At 43.7% G+C, this 26,029-nt stretch overlaps 1 protein-coding gene across 2 annotated transcripts in view; it reads left to right on the top strand.

Moving 5' to 3' along the window:
- Nucleotides 1–12,623: 12,623 nt before the first annotated feature.
- The window catches only part of CCDC78 (coiled-coil domain containing 78), a 32,841-nt gene continuing 19,435 nt past the window's right edge, over nucleotides 12,624–26,029 (top strand). For both annotated transcript variants that reach the window (XR_013261925.1, XM_077449565.1), the window contains exons 1-7: nucleotides 12,624–12,788; nucleotides 18,598–18,729; nucleotides 20,175–20,261; nucleotides 20,356–20,535; nucleotides 21,465–21,623; nucleotides 22,651–22,701; nucleotides 23,834–23,922. Coding sequence is in view for 1 of the 2 variants with exons in the window: in XM_077449565.1 (XP_077305691.1) it covers nucleotides 12,723–12,788; nucleotides 18,598–18,729; nucleotides 20,175–20,261; nucleotides 20,356–20,535; nucleotides 21,465–21,623; nucleotides 22,651–22,701; nucleotides 23,834–23,922 (764 nt within the window). In the remaining variant the exon portion in view is untranslated. The remainder of the gene's footprint in view (nucleotides 12,789–18,597; nucleotides 18,730–20,174; nucleotides 20,262–20,355; nucleotides 20,536–21,464; nucleotides 21,624–22,650; nucleotides 22,702–23,833; nucleotides 23,923–26,029) is intronic.

The following is a 26,029-nucleotide window of genomic DNA, read 5'->3' as shown; positions in this document are numbered from 1 at the left end:
GGACTGCACCATGATCTAGTTAACCCAATAACTTCTAAAGAACCAGGAGAGAGGCGGAACTATTATCTCTTTAACCCATTCACTACAAGAGATCTGGCAGAGAACAGTGCCATTGCCTTTTTTTTTACCCATTACCTACTAGGGAGGCGGCAGAGCAATACACCATTGTCTTTTTTTTAACCCATTTATTACTAAAGATCTGGAAAGGAGTTGAACTATTCTCCTTTTAACACATTCACTGCTAGAGAGGTGGCATTTTTTTATTTTTTTTTAACCTATTCAGTAAAAGAGGTCTAGCAAAGAGAATCTTTTTTAACTCATTGATTTTCGAAAAGACTCTGAAACTACTAGAGAGCTGGACAGGGGAGCATTAAGTGATTTGAAGCTGGAGGAGGTGTTGTCTTTTTAACCCTTTTACTACTAGAGAGCTGTAAATGAGTTGCCCCCCCCCCTTTTTGTCTTTTTTTAACCCTTCCTCTGCCGGAGAGCTGGTAGAGAAATGCACCATTGTCTTTTTAAGTCAATAACTACTAGAGCTGCAAATGAGCTGAGCCATTTTCTTTTTAACCCCAGAGAGGTAGCATTGTCTTTTTAATTTGTTCACACCTAGAGTGTTGGGGATGGGACGCTTTTGTTGTCTCTTTAACCCGTTCACTACTAGAGAGGTGCCATTTTCTTTTTAACCCATTCACCACTGGAGAGCGGACAACCAGTTGCACCGCAACTCCATTCACTTCTAGAGAGCTTGGCAAGGGCGGAGATATTTATTTTAACCCATTCACTACTAAGGGCTGGTGGAAGGCCGAGTTGTTGTTGTTTTTTTTTTTGATTTTTTTTTAACCCATTCACTGCTAGAGAGCTGATGGAGGACTGTGCCATTTTCATTTTAACCTATTCAAGATGGCTTCATCTTTGTCATTTAAAAGCCATTCAGTAATAGAGTGTTGGAAGAGAATGGAAGTATTTTTTTTTAACTCATTCAGAGCTGGAATAGATATCCTCATTAAAAGTCATGTTAGAGTGTTGTCATATAGCACTTTATAAATGGAAAGTGATTGAGGACCGAGTCACACTTCTGTCTTCTTGCAGCAAAACGAATTTATTTAGCCACATGAAAATGAACTTTCAGTAGAAATTCATGACTTTTCTATGTGACTGGTTCGCATCTCTGCGCTACAGCTTAGCATGCCATAGCATTTGTTACCACCACAATGCAGAGCTAAAGTGTGCCCAAATGTGCCCCAAATGTTGCACTATAATGCCAAGTAATAATTCTCTCCAGCATCCAGGCACAGGGCAGTCACTCAAACAAAAAAACAAATGCTGTGAGCTCACCTCACTTGTGACCAATCAATTTGAACATACAGGCAGACATATATAGCACGACTCTAAACCTATGCACTCAACTGCAATCAAACGTATGACAAAACGCGTAGTGCGGTGCCTAACGCGACGTCACTACATACATCGGCCTCCAGCAACAGCTTTAGGATGCCTGTCTTTTTCATCTTAAATGTGAGTGGTTTCCTTATGCTTTCATACTTTCACATGAATGTACTGTACTATGAGTTTCCACATTTTATATGTCCCCATATATTGAGAGTGGAGTCGAGAGGCCGAGGGTTGCCTTTTCAATCATTGGTGGATCTATTTGGGGTTTATCCCCTAAAGTTCCTCTGGCTTTTCAATCGTTTGAAAGCCAATAATCTCTGGTAAGCAGCCATCTTTATTTTCACTTTCACTGCACGTTTGGGGAGTCTTCTTGCCTTCTTTTTTTAGAACTGCGTCTTCTGGATTTTGATTGTGGGAAGCACCATGCAAAGTTACCCGACCACTTTCCGATAAGGCGTCCTCTCTATGAACATGAATTCTTAGCCGAGTGTTTGTGTTTATGCCGTTTGTGTGCTGTGGTAGGTGTTCTGGTACTTCCAACACCCATAAAGCCTGACTCAGGGATAAGCAAATATCACCTAAATCCATTCATTGTTTGTATTCTTCCTTAACCACTTCAATACCGGGCACTTAAACACCTTCCTGCCCAGACCAATTTTGAGCTTTCAGCGCTGTCGCAATTTGAATGACAATTGCGTGGTCATGCTACACTGTACCCAAATGAAATTTGTATCATTTTTTTCCCACAAATAGAGCTTTCTTTTGGTGGTATTTGATCACCTCTACGGTTTTTATTTTTTGCGCTACAAATAAAAAAATACCAAAAATTTGGAAAAAAAAAATGTTTTTTGTTTCAGTTTCAAAACTTTGTAAATAAGTAAGTTTTCTCCTTCACTGATGGGCACTGATGGGGCTACACTGATCGGCACTGATAAGGCGGCACTGATGGGCACCAATGATGTGGCACTGATGAGGTGGCATTGATGGACACTGATATGTGGCACTGATAGGCGGCACTGATGGGCGACACGGATGGGCGACACGGATGGACACTGATAGGTGGCACAAATTGGCACTGATAGCTGGCACGGATTGGCATGGATGGGCAGCACAGATGGGCATGGATAGGCGGCACAGATGGGCATAGGTGGGCACTGATAGGCGGCACAGGTGGGCACTCATAGGCGGCACAGGTGGGCACTCATAGGCGGCATTGGTGTTATACTGTACTAATGGATGCCAATCAGTGCCAAACAATAATGCATGCCAATCAGTGGGCACTGATTGGCATCCATTATGGGCACTGATTGGCATCCATTATGCTGACTGGCATCCCTGGTGGTCTAGGGAGGATTACCTTTTCCCTGGTGGTCTGGTGGCATCCCTGGTGGTCCAGTGTGGGCATCCTCGGGGGGGCTGTGCTGATAATCGATCAGCACAGACCCCCCCCCTGTCAGGGGAGCAGCCGATCGGCTCTCCTCTACTCGCGTCTGACAGACGCGAGTGAGGAAAAGCCGATCACCGGCTCTTCCCATTTACACTGTGATCAGCCGTGATTGGACACGGCTGATCACGTGGTAAAGAGTCTCCGTCTGAGACTCTTTACCGAGATCGTAGTTGCCGGGTGTCAGACTGACACCCCGCAACAACGATCGCCGCGATGCGCGCCCCCGGGGGCGCGCAGCGGCTCATAATCCTGAGGACGTCATATGACGTCCGGTCAGGATTATGCAACCACTTTGCCACCGTCAATTTCCTATAGGGCGGGCGGCAAGTGGTTAAATCTCGGTGTGCTTTGTGTATATCTTCCAGATCTGTGCAGTAATCCAGTGTGAGACTTCCTGTAATAAAGACCGATCACTGCTGCTCTCTCTTTTTGTGCAGAGTGACTGATCTGGTCTCTGCCCCCTCTTGTAGTTTTCTACAGACTGTAGTGGGTGGGGCCTGCTGGGTCTCTCCCACAGGCTATATATAGCACAGTAAAGTGTCACATTTGATTCCCATATCATAGAGGGGAGGTGTTCTGTAGTGCACAAAGAGAACTAATAACACTGCCTACTGATAACAATGCAACACAGGCACTTATTGAACAGATATCACATATAAAGGGATGAAATAAGAGAAAGTTTATCATTAAAGTTTGCATACAGTGCCTTGCAAAAGTATTCACACCCCTTGACTTTTTACCTATTTTGTTACATTACAGCCTTTAGTTCAATGTTTTTTTAATCTGAATTATATGTGATGGCTCAGAACACAATAGTCTAAGTTGGTGAAGTAAAATTAGAAAAATATATTCATAAAACTATTTTGCAGAAATCAAAAACTGATAATTGGCATGTGCGTATGCATTCACCCCCTTTGTTATAAAGACCATAAAAAGCTCTGGTGCAACCAATTACCTTCAGAAGTCACATAATTAGTGAAATGATGTCCACCTGTGTGCAATTTAAGTGTCACATGATTCTGTCATTACATATACACTCCGTTTTGAAAGGCCCCAGAGGCTACAACATCTAAGCAAGAGGCACCGCTAACCAAACACTGCCATGAAGACCAAGGAACTCTCCAAACAAGTAAGGGACAATGTTGTTGAGAAGTACAAGTCAGGGTTAGGTTATAAAAAAAAATATCCAAATCTTTGATGATCCCTAGGAGCACCATCAAATCTATCATAACCAAATGGAAAGAACATGGCACAACAGCAAACCTGCCAAGAGACGGCCGCACACCAAAACTCACGGACCGGGCAAGGAGGGCATTAATCAGAGAGGCAGCACAGAGACCTAAGGTAACCCTGGAGGAGCTGCACGGCAGAGACTGGAGTATCTCTACATAGGATGACAATAAGCCGTACTATCCATAGAGTTGGGCTTTATGGTAGAGTGGCCAGAAGAAAGCCATTACTTTCAGCAAAAAACAAAACACCACATTTTAAGTTTGCGAAAAGGCATGTGGGAGACTCCCAAAATGTATGGTGGAAGGTGTTCTGGTCTGATGAGACAAAAATTTTACTTTTTGGCCATCAAAGAAAACGCTATGTCTGGCGCAAACCCAACACATCACATCACCCAAAGAACCCACAGTGAAACATGGTGGTGGCAGAATCATGCTGTGGGGATGTTTTATCAGCAGTCGGGACTGGGAAACTGGTCAGAGTTGAGGGAAAGATGGATAGTGCTAAATTCTCTTCAGCAAAACCTGTACCACTCTGTGTGTGATTTGAGGCTAGGATGGAGGTTCACCTTCCAGCAGGACAATGATCCCAAACACACTGCTAAAGCAACACTTGAGTAGTTTAAGGGGAAAATGTAAATGTGCTGGAATGGCCTAGTCAAAGCCCAGACCTCAATCCAATAGAAAATCTGTGGTCAGACTTAAAGATTGCTGTTCACAAGCCCAAACCATGCAACTTGAGGGAACTGAAGCAGTTTTGCAAGGAGGAATGGGCAAAAATCCCAGTGGTAAGATGTGGAAAGCTCATAGAGACTTATCCAAACTGACTTGGAGCTGTGATAGCCACAAAAAGGTGGCTCTACCAAGTATTGACTTTAGGGGGGTGAATAGTTATGCACATTGACTTTTTCTGTTATTTTGTCCTATTTGTTGTTTGCTTCACAATAAAAAAGAAAAATCTTCAAAGTTGTGGGCATGTTCTGTAAATAAAATGATGCAAGTCCTCAAACAATCCATATTGATTCTATGTTGGGAGGCAGCAAAACACGAAAAATGCCAAGGGGGGTGAATACTTTTGCAAGGTACTGTACACATTTATAGGTACACTAAAAGCAGTTAATGTGACTTTTAGCAAACATTCACTGGTGGTGAATCAATCACTGCCATTTAAAACACAGGCAGTTTTCTGTAGTGTATGTTTGATCAATTGCAACAACAGAGATGGAGTCTAGATGAAAAGGCGTCATTTTTTTCATGTCACCACTCATATGGGACTGCAGATTGCTCCCATGTAAAGTACATTACCTTATACATTGCCTTATGTGTCCGTCCGGTCATTTCAGTCAAATGTCGTTTGATGTGTTGGAATTCTTGGCCCTGTCTTGGTTATTGCTGCATCTGTCAATACCTGCATGGTCATTGACCCCGGGAGAGCGTGATTAACCCTGAATGCTAGCTGCAATATTCACAACAGGCCGCTGAAAATGTTTACAGTGAATAAACACATTCTATGCCCCTTACATTCTCTAAGGGATCCTGTTCACGGGCAATGGTGGCTGGTGCTCAAATTGAACAAACTGAAAAATTCAGAAAAATACTAAAAAAAAAAACCCGACAATTTCAGCCTCCCTGTGCCCATCAATTACAGCCACTGTGCCCATCAAATGCAGCCACTGTGCCCCATCAAATGCAGCCACTGTGCCCCATCAAATGCAGCCACTGTACTCATCCAATGCCACCACTGTGCCATCAAATGCTGCCACTGTGCCCATCAAATGCAGCTACTGTGCCCATCAATTGCAGCCACTTTATCATCAATTGCAGCCACCGTGCCATCAAATGCAGCCACTGTGCCATCAATTGCAACCACTGTGCCATCAATTGCAGCCAATGTGCCCATCAATTTCAGCCACTGTGCCATCAAATGCAGCCACTGTGCCCATCAATTTCAGCCACTGTGCCATCAAATGCAGCCACTTTGTCATCAATCGCAGCCACTGTGCCATCTAATGCAGCTACTGTGCCCATCAATTGCAGTCCCTGCACCATCAAATGCAGCCACTGTGCCCATCAAATGTCGCCACTGTGTCCATCAAATGCCACCACTGTGCTCATCAAATGCGTGTGTACAGTTTCTACTACACTTCTGGTGGTGTACACAGTACACAATACAGTGCAGCCATAGTAAAGTTACTAATACAGTGCAGGCGGTGTACACAGTATCTAATACAGTGTGTACAGTTTCTACTACACTTCTGGTGTTGTACACAGTATCTAATACAGTGTAGTGTGGTGTTGCAAAACAAAATGTACATCATGTCTGGAAGGCCACCAAGGAGAGATAGACGCTCAAAGGCCACTAAAAGAGGACAAACAGCCTCTGTGTCTACAGTCAACAGTGCTGGTTGTGGTCATGGTGCATCCTCTGCAGGTGGCCATGGGGCACATTTGTCCTTTTTTTCTGTTGCTGGCCATGTTATTGAGCCAGAACATGCAGAAGAGTTGGTGGAGTGGATAACAAAGCGGTCCTCATCCTCTGTCAAAGTAGTTTGCCCTCCAACGCAGCTGTCAAAGTAGCCTATTCCACCGGCGCCTCGTCCACATTCACGTCTTCCTTAGCCCCATCATCATGCATGGAGGAATCCCTAGAATTATTTGACCACAGTGTCTGGTACATGCTGTTGGAGGATGCGCAGCGATTTGAAGGCTCCGATGTTGGTTTCCAGGTTGAAAAAAGGGAGTAAAGTGAGCCTAAAGAGAAACTGCCAGTCATGTTCCTCCAGTTGCAGCATACTGCCAGGTTTGCTCCAGTGACGAGGAGGGAGGGGATGATGAGGTCACTGACTGTACTTGGGTGCCTGAGAGAAGAGAGGAGGAGGAGAAGGCACAACTCCAACGAGGCATGTCCTCTAGCGGGCAGCTTAAGGGCAGACACCCTATTGCATCACACCGCAGAGCTCCGCAGGTGCAGGGTGCTTCTAACTCCCTACCTATGTCTGAAGTTAATTAAGCGTGGCCAGAACAGCAGCCACTTGGGCACCACATGCTTGACCAGACATATGACGACCTGCCATGCAGTCCGTTGGCAAAAACACTTGAAAGACCCACAGCAAAGAAAAAGGCAGACTTCTCCTTGCTCCTCATCTGGGTTCTCCAACCCCACTATACCTCCAATCCTCTCAAAAACCTGCACTGAGAGGAATGAAGGTATAGCAATAAGTGTCTCAAGTACTTGCAGCCAATCTGCTAGCAGTACACCACCATCTGATTTTAGCAGGCACATTTCCCTACCCCAGTTGTTGAACTGTAAAAAGAAATTTGGTCCCAGCCATCAACATCCTCAGTGTCTAAATGCTAGCTTGGCCAAATTGCTAGCACTGCAACTGCTGTATTTTCAGCTGGTAGACTCTGCCCTCTTTTGTGAATTTGTGGAATGTGCTGTACCTCAGTGGCAGGTTCCAAAACGTCATTTATTTTCATGAAAGGCAATTCTGGCTCTCTACCGGCATGTGGAAGGCAATGTTTTGGCCTCGTTGGACAGGGAGGTCAGCAGTAAGGTGCATATTACTGCTGACTCATGGTCCAGCAGGCATTGGCAGTGACATAACTTTTGCTTCCTGACACACTGGGTAACTCTGCTGGCAGCTGGGAAGGATGCAGGACAGGGTTCAGTATTATTGAAGCTTGTTCCGCCACCACGCCTCCAACATGCTAGTGGTGATTCTGCCACAGCTCTCTCCTCCACCCCCTCCTCTTCTTCTTCCTATATGGCCTCTTCTGCATTTGTCCTCTGAACCAGCGGTGTCCTGTAAGCATTCAAGGGGCTATGCAAGCAGTCAGGCAAAAAGATGCCGTGTGGTGCTTGAGTTGGTCTGCTTAGGGGACAGGAGCCACACTGGGTCAGATATTCTGTCAGCTCTGCAGAGGCAGGCTCAGAGGTGGTTGACGCCATGCCAGCTTCAGTCAGGAATGGTTGAATGCGACAATGGCACCAACCAACTCTCCGCCCTCTGACAGGGACACTTGACCCATGTTCCATGTTTGGCACACATCTTGAATTTGGTGGTGCAAAAGTTCTTGAGCAGGTATCCAGGCTTACAGGATCTCCTGAGGCAGGCCAGAAAAGTCTGTGGTCATTTCCGCCAGTCATACAATGCCAGTGCTCGGCTGGCTGACATTCAAAAGGAATACAACTTGCCCACCAACCGCCTCATTTGTAACATGCCCACCAGGTGGAACTCAATGTTGGCAATGCTGCAGTGGCTGCACATGCAACAGAGGACCATCAATGAGTACTTGTGCGAGTATGGCACCAGGACAGGGTCAGGGGAATTTTGGCTTCTTTTCGCCACACCAGTGGCTACTGATCAAGGATGCATGCATTGTCCTGTCACAAGAAAGAAAAGCAAATACTTCTCCTGCGCTCTGGTGTCAAGGTCCTCAATATGTGGTGTAGCCAGCTTCACATAGTAATGTCTATCGTCTTGCAGCCCTCCTCAGAATAATGGGTATTAAGATACTAAAAGAGACAAAAAAGAAAAGGAGGGCTCACCGACCTAGTGCATTACCACTAATAGAGCTTTATTCAATAGAACACATAGCAAAATATATACTCACAAACGAGTATTGATAAAAGGCGTAATCAATACAGCAGGGTCAACTTTTCCAAAAATCAACAAGCCTGGACCTGATGTAAAGTAGATCAAGCGATACCCCAAAAAATGTCTGACGTGTTTCAGGGGAGGACCCATTTCCTCAGAGCCTAAACGGGCATTGCACTGTCCTGTCACCATTTGAGGAGGCCACAAGGATGGTGAGCAGCGACAATGCATGCATCAGTGAGACTGTCCCTCTAGTATTCCTGTTGGAGCACATACTTTGTGGAATAATGGACACGGCACGTGAGGCAGAACAGCGGGAGGAAGAGGACTTCCTTACCTCTCAAGGCCCCCTTTATCCAGATAGCATTCCTGTAGGCCTGCCAAACACACAGGAAGAGGAGGAGCATTGTGTCAGCATGGACATGGAGGATAACACTTAATAACACTCAGCAGTCTTCAAGGGATGGTTTTCAGTCCCCAGAAACCCAAGTGATCCTTAGTGACCCAGAGGACTCAGAATCAAATACCAATGCAAACTTACGCTGCATGGCCTCCATGATTCTGCAAAGCCTGTGAAAGGACCCTAGGATTCATGGTATCAAGGAGAGGGATCATTACTGGCTGGCAACCCTTCTTGATCTAAGTTACAAGTGTAAGGTTACAAAACTCATCCTGCCTTCGCAGAGGCAGCAGAGAATGAAACATCTTCAGGAGGCCTTGAAGAAAGGTTTGTGCAATGCATTTCCAGACCCTGGGAGGTTACAATTTCCTGGTGCTGGACAACGTGTTGCTGAGGCTTCTTTCAGTCAGAGGAAGAGTGGTGGAGAAGGTGGTAGGCTGAGATGCCTTTAAACAATTTTTCAGTCCTCAGCGCCAAGGTCTGATCGGTTCAAGCAACCATCACCAGTGTCTGTATTACATGGTACAGGAATATCTAGGGGCAACAGCAGACTTGGAGACCTTTCCAACAGAGCATCCACTGGGTTACTGGGTCTTGAGGTTGCACCACTGGCCAGAACTTGCTCAATATGCAATTGAGCTACTGGCATGTCCTGCATCCAGCGTTCTTTCTGAATGCACATTCAGTGCTTCTGGAGGGTTTGTAACGGATCACAGAGTGTGCCTGTCCACAGACTCCGTTGATAGATTTACATTCATAAAAATGAATCAGTCTTGGATCAGAAGCTATCAAGCACCTAATGCTGATGTAACTGATTGAATTTTCTATTTATGTGGGATCTCTTGAAGACTGCCTATGCTGACTATCCTATTCCTCCTCAATCTTGATGATGCTGGCTTCCAACAATATTTTTGGTTTAGGGCACTACCACCACCACCCAAGGCCCAATTTTTCTGCCCCTTTTTTGATACATTTCAGTGCAGGGCCGTTCCTGCACCCAACAAGAGTATCTGTGAGGGGTTACAGTGTTGTGGCACCACCACTACCACCCAAGGCCCAATTTTTCTGCCCCTGTTTAACAGGGGCATGTAATTAGAAATCTTGTTATAATATTTCACAGCATGGCCCGTTCCTGCACCCAACAAGATTAACTGTGAGGGCTTACCTTGTTTTGTTACCACCTCCACCACAGGCCCAATTTTTCTGTCCCTGTTTAACAGGGGCATGTAATTACAATTTTTGATATAGTATTTCACAGCAGGGCCGTTTCTGCGCTCACCAAGAGTAACTGTGAGGGCTTACTGTGTTCTGGTACCAACAACAGCAAAAGGAAGAAGGCAGAGCGTGGTAGAGCGCACAACGTCACTTCCGGTTTCCGTGCTGGTCAGGCCCTGACCGGTTTCGTCGTTGAAGTCGAACGACGAAACCGGTCAGGGCCTGACCAGTACGGAAACCGGAAGTGACGTTGTGCGCTCTACCACGCTCTCTGCCTTCTACCCGGAAGTGTAATACAGTGTCTGCAAGGAACAGCACACTTCCAGCGGACGGCTGGAGATCGTGATAGCGCCCTCTATTGTATTTCTTTATGCTTGTTGATTGCATTTTAAATGTCAGCAGCTAGGATTAAGGGGGGTTTCTGCTGTATGGGTATGTTGCATTATAATAAACAGGATTACGCTATGTACATCTATCCTTGTGTTTTATGATACAATCGGAGTACCTATACCAGTGGACCTTCTAGATAAGTGGGGTGTCAGCACAGAGCGGTGTTTGGACACAGATACAAGGCTCTCTTTCTAGCGGCGTCTGGTGAGTTTGCACCCCAGAGGTGTGTGTGCTTCACGAGGTGGATAATTGTATTCTTACTCTGGTGGAAGGTGCACGCTAAGAGAAAAGTGACTGTCAATTATCTGAACTGTCCACATATCCATCTGCTATATAAAGACTGTTGGCCGTGGTGTTTGTCATTGCCCTATGGTTTCATTACCATAATTTTTTTATTTCTATTTTTATTTTAGTTTTAGCGCTGTTTTAGTATTTATCTGATGTAAGGAGGACTTTAGCTCTGGTTATACTACTTTAATACTTTATTTATATTTATCTAAACAGCTGCTTATTTTATGTTTTGATTTCATCTCTATTTTATATTGGTAATTTTATATGTTTATTTATCTATAATTTTTTTATTTTTTATTTTATTTTTTTTATGTCTGAGACATCGACATATGATATCGAATAGTTCAACACATCTACCTGCTGCTGGAACTGTAGGATTGAGGTGGCACTGAGTGGGTGACCCATAGGTCATAGTTATACCTCAGTTAACAATCATAACTAGAGCTAAAGTAGAAATAAAGGCAACATTCTTTTTTTCTCTTTGGATAGAATAAGACCCCTTTCCCACTGAGGTGCTTTTCAGGCACTTTCACGCTAAAAAAAGCACATGAAAAGCTCCCGAAAACCTATTTCCATTAAAATCAATGAATGCTTTCACACTGGGGCAGTGGGCAGGCTGGGCGGTGACAAAATGCCCCTCTCCGTTGAAATGAATGGAAAGCTCTTCAAAGGCGCCTGAAAAGCTCTTTAAAAGTGCTCAAATGTTTTATTGGCAGTTTAGAAGCGCCTCAGTGTGAAAGGGGCTTAATTGAGTTATAACCTTTGTCAGGTAATTTTTTTTTTCCCATCTGTGTGCCATTGGGGAGATTTCCTTCCACTTCCTGTCTCATGGCCAAAACAGGAAGTGAGAGGAAATCCCTCCAAAGTTAATAAATCCCTGGGTGTCCCCATTGGAAGATTTCTCCCCTATTCCTGTTCTGGTGACAACATGAAGTGTGGGATTTCCTTCAGGCTCAGTGATAATGATCACCAGGACATATAGAGAGGGGGGAAGCTCCTATGTCCAGACAGCAATAAAAATCTGAAAGGGGTTCCAACCCCTCTCCACTCCACCCAACACTAAATAAAATTGCATTTAGTTATACTTTAATCTGGTAGAGATTTTTAAGAAATATAAAACATTTCTGGTTTTACCATTACCAACCAGCTGGCAATCCTGACTGCAAAGCATGTGGCCAGTGTTAAGCCTCATACACGATAGCAATGATCATTTTTATTTTTTTGCATGTTAGTTACATATTGAAAATGAAGAGGACGCTAAAGTTCCGAAAAATTTTCATACGGCAGAATACAACTTCGGAAGTGATGTAATTTATTGTATTTTATTGTAATGTATTCTTTAGATTCTGAGCATGCGTGGTCTTGCTCTTTATTTTTTTCTTCAAACGAAAACTGTACTAATTAAACAAAAATCTTCACTTAATCTGGTATCGTGTGAGAAAAGTTTTCGGATAGTTTAAGATGAACTGTCTGTGATGATCAAATCTCGAAAACGTACTAATGGTCAGATTATCGCACGGTCGCTCCGAAAGTGATATTTTTTCTCCGATTTTCTGATCGTGTGTATGGGGCATTACACTGTACCATTACACCCTGCAGTGTGACGCTGAGTCGCTCTTCCAGCCATTGTCCCTCCCTGTCTGCTGGGAGTCACACATGCCAGAGAAGCCTCCATAGCAACCCCTTCCTCTACAGTAAACAGATCTGCCCCAGGTGAATTGTTCCTAAACTGTCAGATTTTCCCCTCTCCTATACTCATGGACGCCTCGCAAGACAGCGACTTCCCTCTGAAGGACCAAGTCAGACAGCTGAACAATGAAAATGTGAGTAGACCATAAAAAAAAAGACACACAGGGGGCAACTTTTTGGAATATTTTCCCTTCTGAGGAGTCTCCAAACTGCAACATTGTCCTGGAAGATCACAAAGTATTATACAATGTATTACAGGGTTAGAGCCGGTTCACACTGCGGGCGATGCGAGGCGACACGACTCGCCTCGCCGTGCTCTCGCAAGTCGCCCCCGTTCTGTACAATGGAACCGTTCTGAGAGGAGCGACTCGAGTCGCTCCGACTCAGAAAAAAGGTTCCTGTACTACTTCTGGGCGACCTGGGGGCGACTTGCATTGACTTCTATACAGAAGTCATCTGCAAGTTGCCGCTGAGGTCGCGGCAGGTCGCGGCGAGGCAAGTCGGAGTCGCCTCGCATCGCCTGCAGTGTGAACCGGCCCTTACTGTATACTGTTCTTGTTGTCTTTTTGTATTTATATTAGGAAAACTACTTTGTTGTAACATTTTACATGCTTATGTTTTTATATTAATTGGTATTCCCATAGGAGATTACCATCACCCTGTTACCTCCTTTCATTCCCTTCCCTATTTTGTTGCCTTTATGTATTTTTATTAATTAAACAATTGTGTTGCATCCTATTTATATTTTATATTATTGTTTGGTATTCACATGGGACCTACCTATCACCCTGTTGTCCCTTTCTCTCCCCTACTTTGTTGTCTTTTCTGCATATTTTTTTAATGAAACAGTTTTTTTAGTTTTTTTTTTTTTTATCTATTTATACATTAAATACATAAAAGACAACAAAATAGGGGAGGGAAGGGAAGGGGAGGGGTAACAGGGTGATAGTTACCTCCTATGTGAATACCAAATAATATAAAAATATAAAAATGCATTATACGGTAAATACATAAAAGACAACAAAATAGGGGAAGAAAGGGGAGAGGGTAACAGGGTAATAGTTACCTCCTATGTGAAAACCAAATAATAATGTAAAAATGTATTACAGGAGGTAGCTATGTATATAAATACATAAAAGACAACAAAATAGGGAAGGGGGTAACAGGGTGATAGTTACCTCCTATGTGAATACCAAATAATAATATAAAAATATAAAAATGCATTACAGGAGGTCACCCTATCACCCTGTTACCCCCCTCCCCTTTCCTTCCCTATTTTGTTGTCTTTTATGTACTTACATTAAGCAAACTTTTTTGTTGTAACTTTTTACATGTTTATGTTTTTATATTAATTTGCATTCCTATAGGAGATTACTAGCACCCTGTTACCTCCTTTCATGTCCTTCCCTATTTTCTTGTCTTTATGTATTTTTATTAATGAAACAATTTTGTTGTATTTATTTATATTTTATATTATTATTTTGTATTCACATGGGAGCTACCTATCACCCTGTTATCCCCTCCCCATAGAGTAGGAGATGCCCTGAGAGCAGATCATAATGTATGAGGACATGCAAGTCAATGACCGCCAGTGATGGTCCCCCACCCTCACCCCTCCAGGGTGACAACCTCGGCACTAAGTCCCTCCATGGTGATGGTCCTCAGCAATCAACCCCTTCATGGTGACTGTCCCGACACTCGGCTCCTCCACGATGACCATCCCTGGCACTCAGGCCTTCCATGATGACAGTCCCTAGCACTCGGGCCTTCCATGATAATGGTCCCAGCAATCGGCCCCTCCATGGTGACTGTCCCCAGCACTCTGCCCCTCCATGGTGACTGTCCCCAGCACTCGGCCCCTCCATGGTGACTGTCCCCAGAACTCGGCCCCTCCATGGTGACAGTCCCCAGCACTAGGCCCCTCCATGGTGACTGTCCACAGCACTTGGCCCCTCCATGGTGACTGTCCACAGCACTTGGCCACTCCATGGTGACTGTCCCCAGCACTTGGCCCCTCCATGGTGACTGTCCCCAGCACTCGGCCCCTCCATGGTGACTCTCCCCAGCACTCGGCCCCTCCATGGTGACTGTCCCCAGCACTCGGCCCCTCCATGGTGACTGCCCCCAGCACTAGGCCCCACCATGGTGATTGTCCTCAGCACTAGGCCCCTCCATGGTGACTGTCCACAGCACTCGGCCCCTCCATGGTGACTGTCCCCAGCACTCGGCCCCTCCATGGTGACTGTCCCCAGCACTCGGCCCCTCCATGGTGACTGTCCCCATCACTCGACCCCTCCATGGTGACTGACCCCAGCACTCGGCCCCTCCATAGTTACTGTCCCGGGCACTTCTCCTCCTGGCCAACCCAATCTGCCTCCTGTCCTGATAGGCCAGGAGGATAAGGCGGAAGACAACAGCGAATATTAATAATATTAATTTGCTATAATTTCCCCCCCGAGCCCAATCTTTTTCAAACCAATTAGAGCCTCCAGCTCTAATCATGTGCTTGCAAAAAAAAAAAAAAACTCATACAAACACATGAGTCTGGTGCCCTGCAGGGGTGCGGTGCCCCTGCGCCCCTAATGAACCAGCTGCTCCTGCACCCCAGAACACTTTGATAACATACACATAAAATCACACACAAAATGCACAGTAACAAAGTAGCATGAATTTTGGTGCTGCACAATAAATTTTAAAAAAGGGTCTTGCACTTCTTCCTTGGATTTTCGCAGGGAAGCCCATTGAAATAATTAGGCTGTTCTAAGTGCAATGCACCAAAATGCTCTGTTGATTCTGCATAGGTGTGAATGGAGCCATTTCCATATATTATTAAAACTAAATATACAAAAAAACTTTTGTAAATGTTCTAGTCCTCATGCACACAGACATAGTTAAGCATAAGATGTGCTTAGCGTAAAAAAAAACAGAAAAACAAAAAAACAAAAAACTAGCTTTTTTTTGTTTTTTGTTTTTTTACGTAGCTGAGAGTGGTGTGTTCATATAGTGAATGGCTGTACACCCCTGTACTTGTGTATATGCGAATACTTCCTGCATGGCCACTTACCTGTACATGAGCCTACAGCAGAATTTCCCAAATGTGACACTTCTGCATTCAGTAAATTACATTGTATTTACGTTCTCACTAGAGATGTGCAGGATGAAAAAAATTGTTTTGGAATAATTAGTTAAGTCAGTAATTTGTTCTCATCATATTCGTTATGTTCATGATTTGTTTTTGGAATTTTTTGTGTATATTCGGATTCGTTTCATATACTTGTGGTTCCGAAACAATTTGTAATTTTGGAAGTTATTTCGGAAGATTCAGACTAATTTGTTATGTTGTTATGTTATTTCCTGGCGACTTGCTTGCGACTTGCTTGCGACTTTGATGCGACATTGATGTTTTTCAACTTTGGCTTTGGCCTATCTTAACAATACAGAGTGAGACACATATTATTGAATATACACAAACAAATGAAACAAATGAATACCAATGAATTTGTTGTTTCATTATAATTTATTTCGGATCAGTTAAAATTCATTACAATTGGGATTCAGAGATTCCGATACCTTTGAACAGTGGTGAGTGGTGCTAAACAATTTGGGGGGGGGGGGGGGGGGGGCGAACAAACCCCATCCAGGTCTGCACTCGTCCTACAAATGGAGCCCTGCAGCAGTCACAGATATCCGGCGCTGCGGCTTGCGTGCTAGCCCGGTCTTCTTTACGGGTTCTAAATCTTCAGCCTCCTGTCCTGATTGGTCAGGATGAGAAAGCAGAAACTGATGGCGAGTAATGATTTGCTAATACCACACAGTGGGAGGGTTCAGGACGCAGTGCTCTGCGCCACTGAGGACAACATAAAACGAGCCAATTAGAGCCTTCAGGCTCTTATCACGTGCTTGTAAAAAATGATGGACCTAGTAGAAACCTATTAGTCCGGGCCCCACACAGTGCACAGCCACACACATAATGATTGATTTTTAAATAAATGATAAAATGACAAACATTTGTTAATGTTAAGATGTTAAAAAATGTTAGTCATAGTATCAGTTATTTAAAAATAAATCCTTTTAATATTTTATTATGCAAACTAGAGGGGCGGCATCCCTGTGCCCCTTATGGACAAGCCGCCACTGCATTCGTATCTTAGGAACAACAAAAATTCAGTCTGAACTTCAATTCAAAACGAATCGCACATGGGTAATGCTCAGGTGTACAGGTGTGTACATCCATTCACTATGGCCAGCTGTACACCCCAATTCCCCATCCTTAGGAAAACAACCAGATTTTTTGGCATATTTTCTGCCTAGACATATAGTCTTAAGCCGCGTACACACGGGCGGACTGTCTGGCCAACTTAGTCCGTCGAAACACATTTCAGTGGACAGTCCGCTCGTGTGTGGGCTTCAGTGGACTTTTTCAGCGTGCAGTCTGGCAGGCTAAGTATTTCGGAATTTCCGTAATATTGTCCGTCATACTTTGGTTTCAGCGGACAATCCGCTCGTGAGTAGGCTAGTTCGACGGGCTAAGTATGGCGCATGCTCAGAAAGGATTTACACGGCGAAAGGTTGCATTGCTGTGTATTCGACGTCCTATTTCTAGTCCCGTCGTACGTGCTGTACACGTCATCGCGCAAGCTTTCGACGGACTGTTTGTGCATCCGTGTGTGGTCAAGTCCGTTCATTCGAAAGTAGGACGGACTGTCCGTCGGATTGTCTGACGGACTAAGTTGGCCATACAGTCCGCCCGTGTGTACGCGGCTTAAGGCCTCATGGTCATGGTTGCATTCACTTATACGGCATAAGAAGTGGGCATAATTTTGCTCTTTGGTGAACGGTGAACACCAGGTGTTGGAGTCGAATTTACGTTCCTCTCGAACTCCAAGCTCATCCCTAGACTGTCTGTGACCCCATTAGGTAGATTTCCCCTTATGTCTTATGTGGTTGCTAAGACAAGAACTGAGATAAAATCTCAACACAGCAAGACAAACTGAAGAACTTCTAACTATTCTTTAGACAAACTGGTATACCACTTCAAACTTGTCCCAGGCCCAATCACCTAGCAACTTATATTCACCTATTCTTTGGTCCCCTACTGCTCCGTTCGGCCACCAAAAAAGCTGGAAATATAATGGTACTTACAGGTATGGAGGAGCATGGGTGGGGGAAACAATCAGCCCTATGAAACCTCCAAGTAAAAACCTTACTTACAACACAATTATAGGTTGCTCTAGGCCAGGGGTCCCCAAACTTTCTAAGGCCTGGTTCACACCTATGCATTTTTGTGCAGTTCCAGTTTTGCAGGAACACACTACAGTCCATTTAACATGGTCTCCTATGGATGTAGTTCACATCTGTGCATTTTATGGAAAGGTCCAGGGACTTTTTTCAGGTTTTTGGTTCCATAGACTTCAAAGGATCAAAAGCATGTATTGAAAAACGCAAAATGCACATGCAAACTGCAATCTGCATAGGTGTGAATCAGACCTAACCAAAGGGCCAGTTTACTGCAAGTAGGAAATGCCCCAACATCAATGGGAGTAAACAATTCCTTAGGCTTGGTGGTCAGTAGGAGTAAATAAATTACAAAGCATTTTTGGTTAGTAGGAAGAGGGAGGAATAGCGCTCAATCATTGGTGTCAAGGGAAGTAATAGTGCCCTATCCTTGGTGTCAGTGGGAGGAATAATGCCCCACTACTGATGTCAGTGGAAGGAATGGTGCTTCAACCTTGTTGATAGTGAGGAGTAATGTCTCATATCAGTTGGAGGATTAGTAGTGACCAAAAGGCCAGATAAAGACAAGCAAAGGGCCAAATCTGGCCTGTGGGCCACAGTTTGGAGACCACTGCTCTAGGCTCGGTATGATAGTAGTGTACTCAGCACTGCTTATCTGTACAGTTTGTCGATATTTATTCATAGTATTGTCTGTCTTTCCCTCTTCAGGTACAGCTGTTGGATCGCAATGAGAGATTATATGCCAAGCTGAACGAGCTGCAGGATAAGATGGGGAAATTGGCTGGCTCCAAGACGGATCTGTCCTCCAGGCTGGTCTTTAGTGAGGAAGAAAAGCTGAAGGTATAAATGTGATTCATCATGGGACCTTGTGTGATAGGAGGTCACTATCCAGCGACTGGTGCACCACGTGTTGTTATCAACTACCTGTTTTGTGGCTTGTGATGTCTACTGCAGGTTACTGGACATAATGGAGTTTCTCGGAGGTTCAGTGCCAACAAAAGTAGTAGGCAGGATCTAGGAAGGATGGTCAGAAAGAGCCTGGACCACCAGACGGTCCCAGACAAGTGTAGTACCTGGCAAGCTCAGTTTGTTTCAAGATACTCACTTGTCTATTCTCAAAATTTCTATCTGAAGGAGTCTAACATAAAAAGTCCTGTGCTCTGAGTGTAGAACGTTTAACTGGTTCAAGTCATACCTCAGAAAGTAATTTTCATTTTGTTTTGGCTAGAGTGGGGAAGGTTTAAAACTTCTGTTGGGCTTTTATTGATATCCATGTCCCTATTGAAGAGATTTCCTGTCACTTCCTGTCTCAGTACCAGGAAATCAGATGGGTATAAAGTGGTAAATGTCAATGTTGGGAACATACGCAATAAAAAAAAAAAAACATTTTTAGTGCAATTGAGAGAGGTTAGAACAGTAGTCTCCAAACTTTCTAAACAAAGGGCCAGTTAATTCTTTCAGACCTTAGGGGGGCAGCCATTTGGAATAGAAAATGTCCTGGTATCCAGTGGGAGAAAACAATGCCATATCATTGGTGTCAGTGGGAGGACTAGTGCCCCATCGTTGGTGTCACTGGAAGGAATTGTGCCTCATCTTTGGTGTCAATGGAAAGAATTGTGCCCCTTTGTTGGTGTCAGTGGAAGGAATTGCACCATATCGTTGTTGTCAATGGAAGGAATTGTGCCCTCTTGGCGGTATCAGTTGGAGGAATAGTGCCCCATTGTTCTTGTCAGTGAATGGAATAGTGCCCCAAGGGACAGATAAAGACATGCAAAGGACCACAGTTTGCAGACCGCTGGGTTAGAACATTGATTGGGTTTTATTGCTGTCCCTACTTTCGTATAATTGTGAAGAGGGGATTCCCCTCATTTCTTTTACTGGTGTGACAGTAAGAGAACTTCTGACGATTTCCAAAGTTGAATCTTTTCCAAAAGTAAAATAAAAAATCTAGTTTGAGTTGGGCTTTAAAAATTACCAGATTTGTTCTGGTTAAGTGAACATTTTCAGGCTCCATTTCTTCATTCTGATAGACCTCCACAGTACAGCTTTTCCTTTAGGGGTTAGGTTCAAGGTTAGCTTGAAATGAAGGGTTAGTTTTAGAGTGAATTTAAGGGTTAGGTTTAGATTGAGGTTTAGGATATCTTTTTGGGGAGTAGTAATTTTGGCTTTTAAATGTGTTAAGTAATTTGCAGCCAAATCCAATACCCATAAAACAACCATGTTCGTTACGGCGCAGATTTTTTTGACTCTCCGTCATCTTTCAATATCATATTTCATTTTTGTAGATTTCGAAGGAGCTGATTGAACTTCAGATAGAGACCAACAAGATAAGGGAACATTATGAGGCCGAAACCTTTGAACTGAAGAACACGGTAAGCTGATTTTCAAATGCCTAATGGGAAGAACACCTAAGTCCACTTCAACTTCCACTTTAAACCGTTTGGGATGTTTTGATCTCCCCCCTAGGTCCTGGCACTGGAGAACCGGCTGATGACTTTGGAGCTTCAGAAGGAGAAGTTGACTGGTGAGTACGAGGCTGTGAATGAACGTCTACATTCGGTGGAGATCAATCGCAAGGAGCTGGCCGATGAGTACATAGTCCTGAAGAGCAACTACCTGGCCCTGAGCAAGGAGCATGAAAGAGAGGTAAGAAGATTTCTGTAGGCGAAAAAACATGGAGTACAGAATGCACTAATAAAACTGACAAGACTTTGAAAAGAACCGCTAATTCATTTCCATCTTCTTATCCTGGCATTACAATGTCTTAGTCCATAGGGAAGGAAGAACTATGGAAAATCAGGGTATCATTTAAAAAATAGAAGCTGCTATTACTGAATACAACCAATTAACACCTGTATTTTAAAATTTTGTATTGGTACCCAGCCTCTTTGATACCATGCATTGCATCTGTAAGAGTTAAGGAGCAAAAATAGTCACACACATAAGGCTAAACTTCACATTATGGCCCCTAGTACATGAAGGTTGGAGGTGCAACAGCACCATAAACTCCACATATTTCCCACAGACGGTTCTTCTAAAACGATAATGGATAATTTTTTCATATTGGATTTTCATACGCAAACACTGCTGAATGGAGATCTGTCATGAGAGGATCAGGAAGGCTGCTAGTTGACTGGCTGTCATTCTGTTCACTGCTTCTTGAGATTCTGACTTGGATCAAGTAGAAAAAATAGGAATTTGAAACACTCATTACCACCAGCATGCCCAAACATTATTAATTCCAGACACATTCTAATTTCAGATGGAGGTCAACAATGGCAGCCCCATACTGCTAACATGACAGGATCACTTTAATGGAGTCTTTATTTTGCCCACTCTGAACTTTGCTCCTCTGATCCTTTGCTGACATCAAATGACCTTATCCACCCTTTACCTTCCTCCCCAGATCCCTATGTCAATTTATCAGCCTTATTCGTCAAGACAAAGTGCTGAGTGCAGTAACCGATAGCAAGCAGTGAGAATTCATTATTCAGTCTTCTGGATTTTGTAAACTCAAAGAGGATTAGATGCCTTGGGTTAGGCTGTTGGCTAAGACTACATGTCTATTCCTACAGGTGGCCAAAAATGACGAGTTGAGTATGGAGCTCCTTAACCTGGTGAAGAGGGAAAAAGAGGAGAACTACTCCCAGTCTCGGGCTCTTGTCAATGAGGCAACCGCAGAGCTGGACAGGGTTCGGGCAATGGTGGACCGCCTGTCGGCACGTAAGATCAAGGTAAAGGAACCAGAGCCTGGTATGGCACATAATAGTTAGTACTGCCTAATTCACAGTGAAACAATTTTGCTTTTCATATACCGGCCAAGAGATTTCATTTAAAGCAAATGCAAATCCTTCAAACTAACATCGTTCATTTGTTCCCTTTTTGGTCTTTTAAAGGCTTTTATGGTCCAGTTTGAACAAATGTAAATATGCATATGTCATATCAGTGGGACAGCCATGGAAGAAGAGAATAGTCTTTGCTGTTTCCAGGGATTGTCTTTCAGGCCCATTGCCAAGCAGCTGCCCTGCTGCATAGTGAACACAGGGGGGGTGCTTGCTCGGCATGGGCACCATGCACAGAATGCCTTATATCTTTCTTAAAGAATGCAAAGTGTCCTCTGATTGGACAAGGTGGAGCTTGTGATGTCACTGCCCTGCTCTCTCCACCTGGACCAACGTATTCTTTCATTGTTCGAAGCTAGACCAATGTAACTATGCAAAAGTAGTCATGCCTGGAATTAATACTTAATTATGTAACTTATTATACTATGAATATACTATATCAGGGGTCTCCAAACTTTCTAAACAAGGGGCCAGTTTACTGTTCTTCAGATGTTAGCGGGGCCAGACTGTGGCCATTGGGAGTAGAAAAGTTTCTGATATCAGCAGGAAAAAACAATGCCCCATCTTTAGTGCCAGTGGGCAGAATTGTGCCCCATTGTTGGTGTCAGTGGAAGGGATTGTGTCTCATCATTGGTGTTATTAGGAGGGATTGTGTCCCATAGTTGGTGTCATTGGGAGGATTCATGCTCCATCATTGGGGTCTTTGGGCCCCATTGGGATGAATTGTGCCCCTTCACTTGTACTAGCGGACATGGAAATTATGCAACCTTTTTCTGATATCAGTGGATTGAATAGTGCCCCAAGGGTAGGATAAAAGCAAACAAAGGGCAACAGTTCGGACACCACTGTACTATCTGAATATACTATGGAAATGTTTTTAGATATGTACTGTATCATGTTATATTTTTATTTTTTTTAGCCTGAAGAACTTGTTGCCTCTGAACATGAAAGGAGAAAACTAGAGAGAAGTGTAAGCTGCTTTTGAAATATTTTTATATTGCCCAGTTGGTTTGATTTTCCTGCAAATACCAATCATTGACCAATGGAAATGTAGGATACAATTGTAAATACTGAAAACACCAATAGAGGCAAATACCCATCCACTCCAATTCTTAAACTAGGTAATCAGCTAACATGGAAACTCAATGATTGGCTGTCACAGTGATCTCGAGATTGGTAGCCTATCTCACCTGCTTTGAAACGTTACTTTGTGACCTGGAGCTGTCACTGGCAGTGCGGTCATAGTGCTGGAGGTGCCTGATTGAGCACTAAAGAGCGACGTATATACAGTATATGGCAGCACGGACTAAGGCTAACCTCCATGCTGCCATACACATTATATACCAGGGATATGCAATTAGCGGACCTCCAGCTGTTGCAGAACTACAAGTCCCATGAGGTATAGCAAGACTCTGACAGCCACAAGCATGACACCCAGAGGCAGAGGCATAATGGGACTTGTAGTTTTGCAACAGCTGGAGATCTGCTAATTGCATATCCCTGGTATATACTGTATGTATAAGGTTAACAGGAAGGTGATAATATGGAGGTAGAACCTAAAGTGTATGTTACCCTAAATATTTTTTTTCTATATGTGTATTTTATAAATGATAGCCTCTTTTCATGTACGTCTCCCATCCGAGTACCCGGTTGCTCCTGCAAGTCATCTTTCTTCTAAACTGACCACAAAAAGCACAGAAGGGGATCTGTTCTTGTGTGGTCAGTTTTCATCTTTTCATCCCAACCACCCTGATCCCCAACCGAAACCTCCCAGGACACATGTCCCAGGAGACTGCTGGGCCATTCATAAAGCGAAGTGTTGCATGGATGCACAGTGGGAAGCTGGCTGTGAAACACCAGGAAGTCAGTGTTGGCTTCCCATAAGCAAGATGGTGGTGCCGGGGACCCGAACACCGGTGAAGAACCAGCATGGACGATGACAGCGCTGGATCCTTGGACTGGTAAGTGTATGTATATTAAAAGTCAGCAGCTATAGTATTTGTAGTAGCTAACCTTTAATTTCTTTTTATGTAACTAACTGCAGCTCCTTTTAATAAATGCTACACTTTGCTACCATTACCCCAGTGATTATTTTATTACAGCTTTTCGGGAATCAAAACGAAATCAAGGAGGAGCTTCAGAGCATGAAGAAGATCCACAACACTCAGCAACAGAAGCTGGAGGAAAGAGTGTAAGTCTTACTTGTGAACTTATGAGTCCCATCCAGCCCCCTATGGAGGGCTATGCACCCCATACACTGACCATACATGTGGCAATTTGGTGGAGTGATCAAACTTTCTTTTCTTTTCTGTGTGGAAATTGCAAAGCAGTCTATCACCTATAGTTCTGTATTCATGCTCTCTGCTGTTGGAGTTCTCTAGCTCTGATTCAGCAGGGGGCATGTCTGACCTCTGCAGAGAGACTACTGCTTCCACACAGAGCACAAGACTCCTTTGCAGTATGTTGGCGGGGGAGAGCATTTGCTACTCGGGCTGAGGCTGCTTTCTAAAGACAATGAAATGTAAGACTTTGAACGCCTTTTGTATTTATGCATCTGGAAAGTGTGTAACTGATTTAAACTGAAAGTTTAATTGGGCTTTATTGTGAACAGGGGCAGACATTGTCAGTAAATGGTGAAAACTACTTTTGGTCCCACCCAAATCAGTTAATGACAAGTATTCATGGTGTATATGCAGATAGGTGCAGGTGAAGAATAAATAGCCCTTGCGTGCACTGAACTCCCTCACAGCCCATAATATCCAAATGATACCACAAGGAAATGTATGTGTCTTGTATGTATCAGTGACAATTAGGCAGGGGGTGCTCGCTGCCCAACATCACTTAAAAAAAAAAGAAGGAATAAGTAAAGGGTTTTCAAAGTTGCCATAAATAACCCCAATGAAGGAAACTAGAACCGTATAAAATGTAACAAATGTTTATTCCATTAAAAAAAAAACATAATAAAATGTACAAATTGCATGAAGATATCCTTCCTACATTATCAAGTGGCTATGTATAGCACTCCGCATGCAAAAAAACCCTGTGCCGAATGGCCCGATCAATTTATTGTTAGAGTAAGTGAGGGGTCTACACAGAAGGGGCCAGGTGCGGGAATCTGCATGTCATCACAGATGTGGAGCTCTACGCGTTTCGTCAGATGGCTTTCTCCGGGGATCAGCATACGTCATATAAAAACAATGAACAATCCCGAATACAAAAAAAATATTGCAATTTATACAAAAAATATATTTGTAAACATGAGGAAATTTATGACTGTAAATTCTGTGTCACCATTAAAGGGTACTCACATTTATGCATAAACATTTGCAGACTTAGGCCAGAGGGGCAAGGAGAACATTCATTAGAGAAGCAGCCAAGAGGTCCATGGTAACTCTGGAGGGGCTGCAGAGATCCACAGCTCAGGTGGGAGAATCTGTCCACAGGACAACTATTATGCCGCGTACACACAGTCGGAATTTCTGACAACAAATGTTCGATGTGAGCTTGTTGTCGGAATTTCTGACCGTGTGTAGGCTCCATCAGACATTTTCTGTTGGAATTTGTAACAACAAAAATTTGAGAGCTGGATCTCAAATTTTACGACAACAAAATCCGTAAATCCGTAAATTCATAAATTCCAAACGTGTGTACAAAATTCCGACACACAAAAGTCCACATATGTTCGGAATCAAGCAGAAGAGCCGCACTGGCTATTGAACTTAATTTTTCTCGGCTCGTCGTACGTCACCGCGTACTTGCCGATCGGAATTTCCAACAACATTTGTGCGACCGTGTGTATGCAAGACAAGTTTGAGACAACATCCGTGAGAAATAAATCCAGAATTTTGTTGTCGGAATGTACGATCATGTGTACGCGGCATTAGTCGTGTACTCCACAAACCTGGCCTTTAGAAGAATGGGCAAAAATGTTCACTCTCTAGATGCCCAAAGCTGGTAGAGACATCCCCAAAAAGACTTGCAGCTGTAATTGCAGAGAAAGGCGGTTCTACAAAGTATTGACTCCGGGGGGCTGAATATACAGTAAATGTACTCCACACTTATCACATATTTATTTGTAAAATATGTTGAAACCAATTAGAATTTTCCTTCCACTTCACAATTGTGTCCCACTTGTTGGTGATTCTTCACAAAATGTTTGAAGCCTGAAATGTGACAAAAGGTTGAAAAGTTCAAGGGGGCCGAATACTTTCGCAAGGCACTGTATGTGCCACTTTGTGTTGATCTATTACATAAAATCCCAATAAAATACATTTAAGTTTTTGGTTGTAACATGACAA

This window comes from Lithobates pipiens, unplaced genomic scaffold (genome assembly GCF_037356315.1).
Source record: "Lithobates pipiens isolate NorthernLeopardFrog02 unplaced genomic scaffold, aLitPip1_a1.2 Scaffold_22, whole genome shotgun sequence".
In the NCBI taxonomy this organism is placed as follows: domain Eukaryota; kingdom Metazoa; phylum Chordata; class Amphibia; order Anura; family Ranidae; genus Lithobates; species Lithobates pipiens.
The sequence above is the reverse complement of the archived record's forward strand: the minus strand, read 5'-3'. Positions and strand labels throughout refer to the sequence as shown.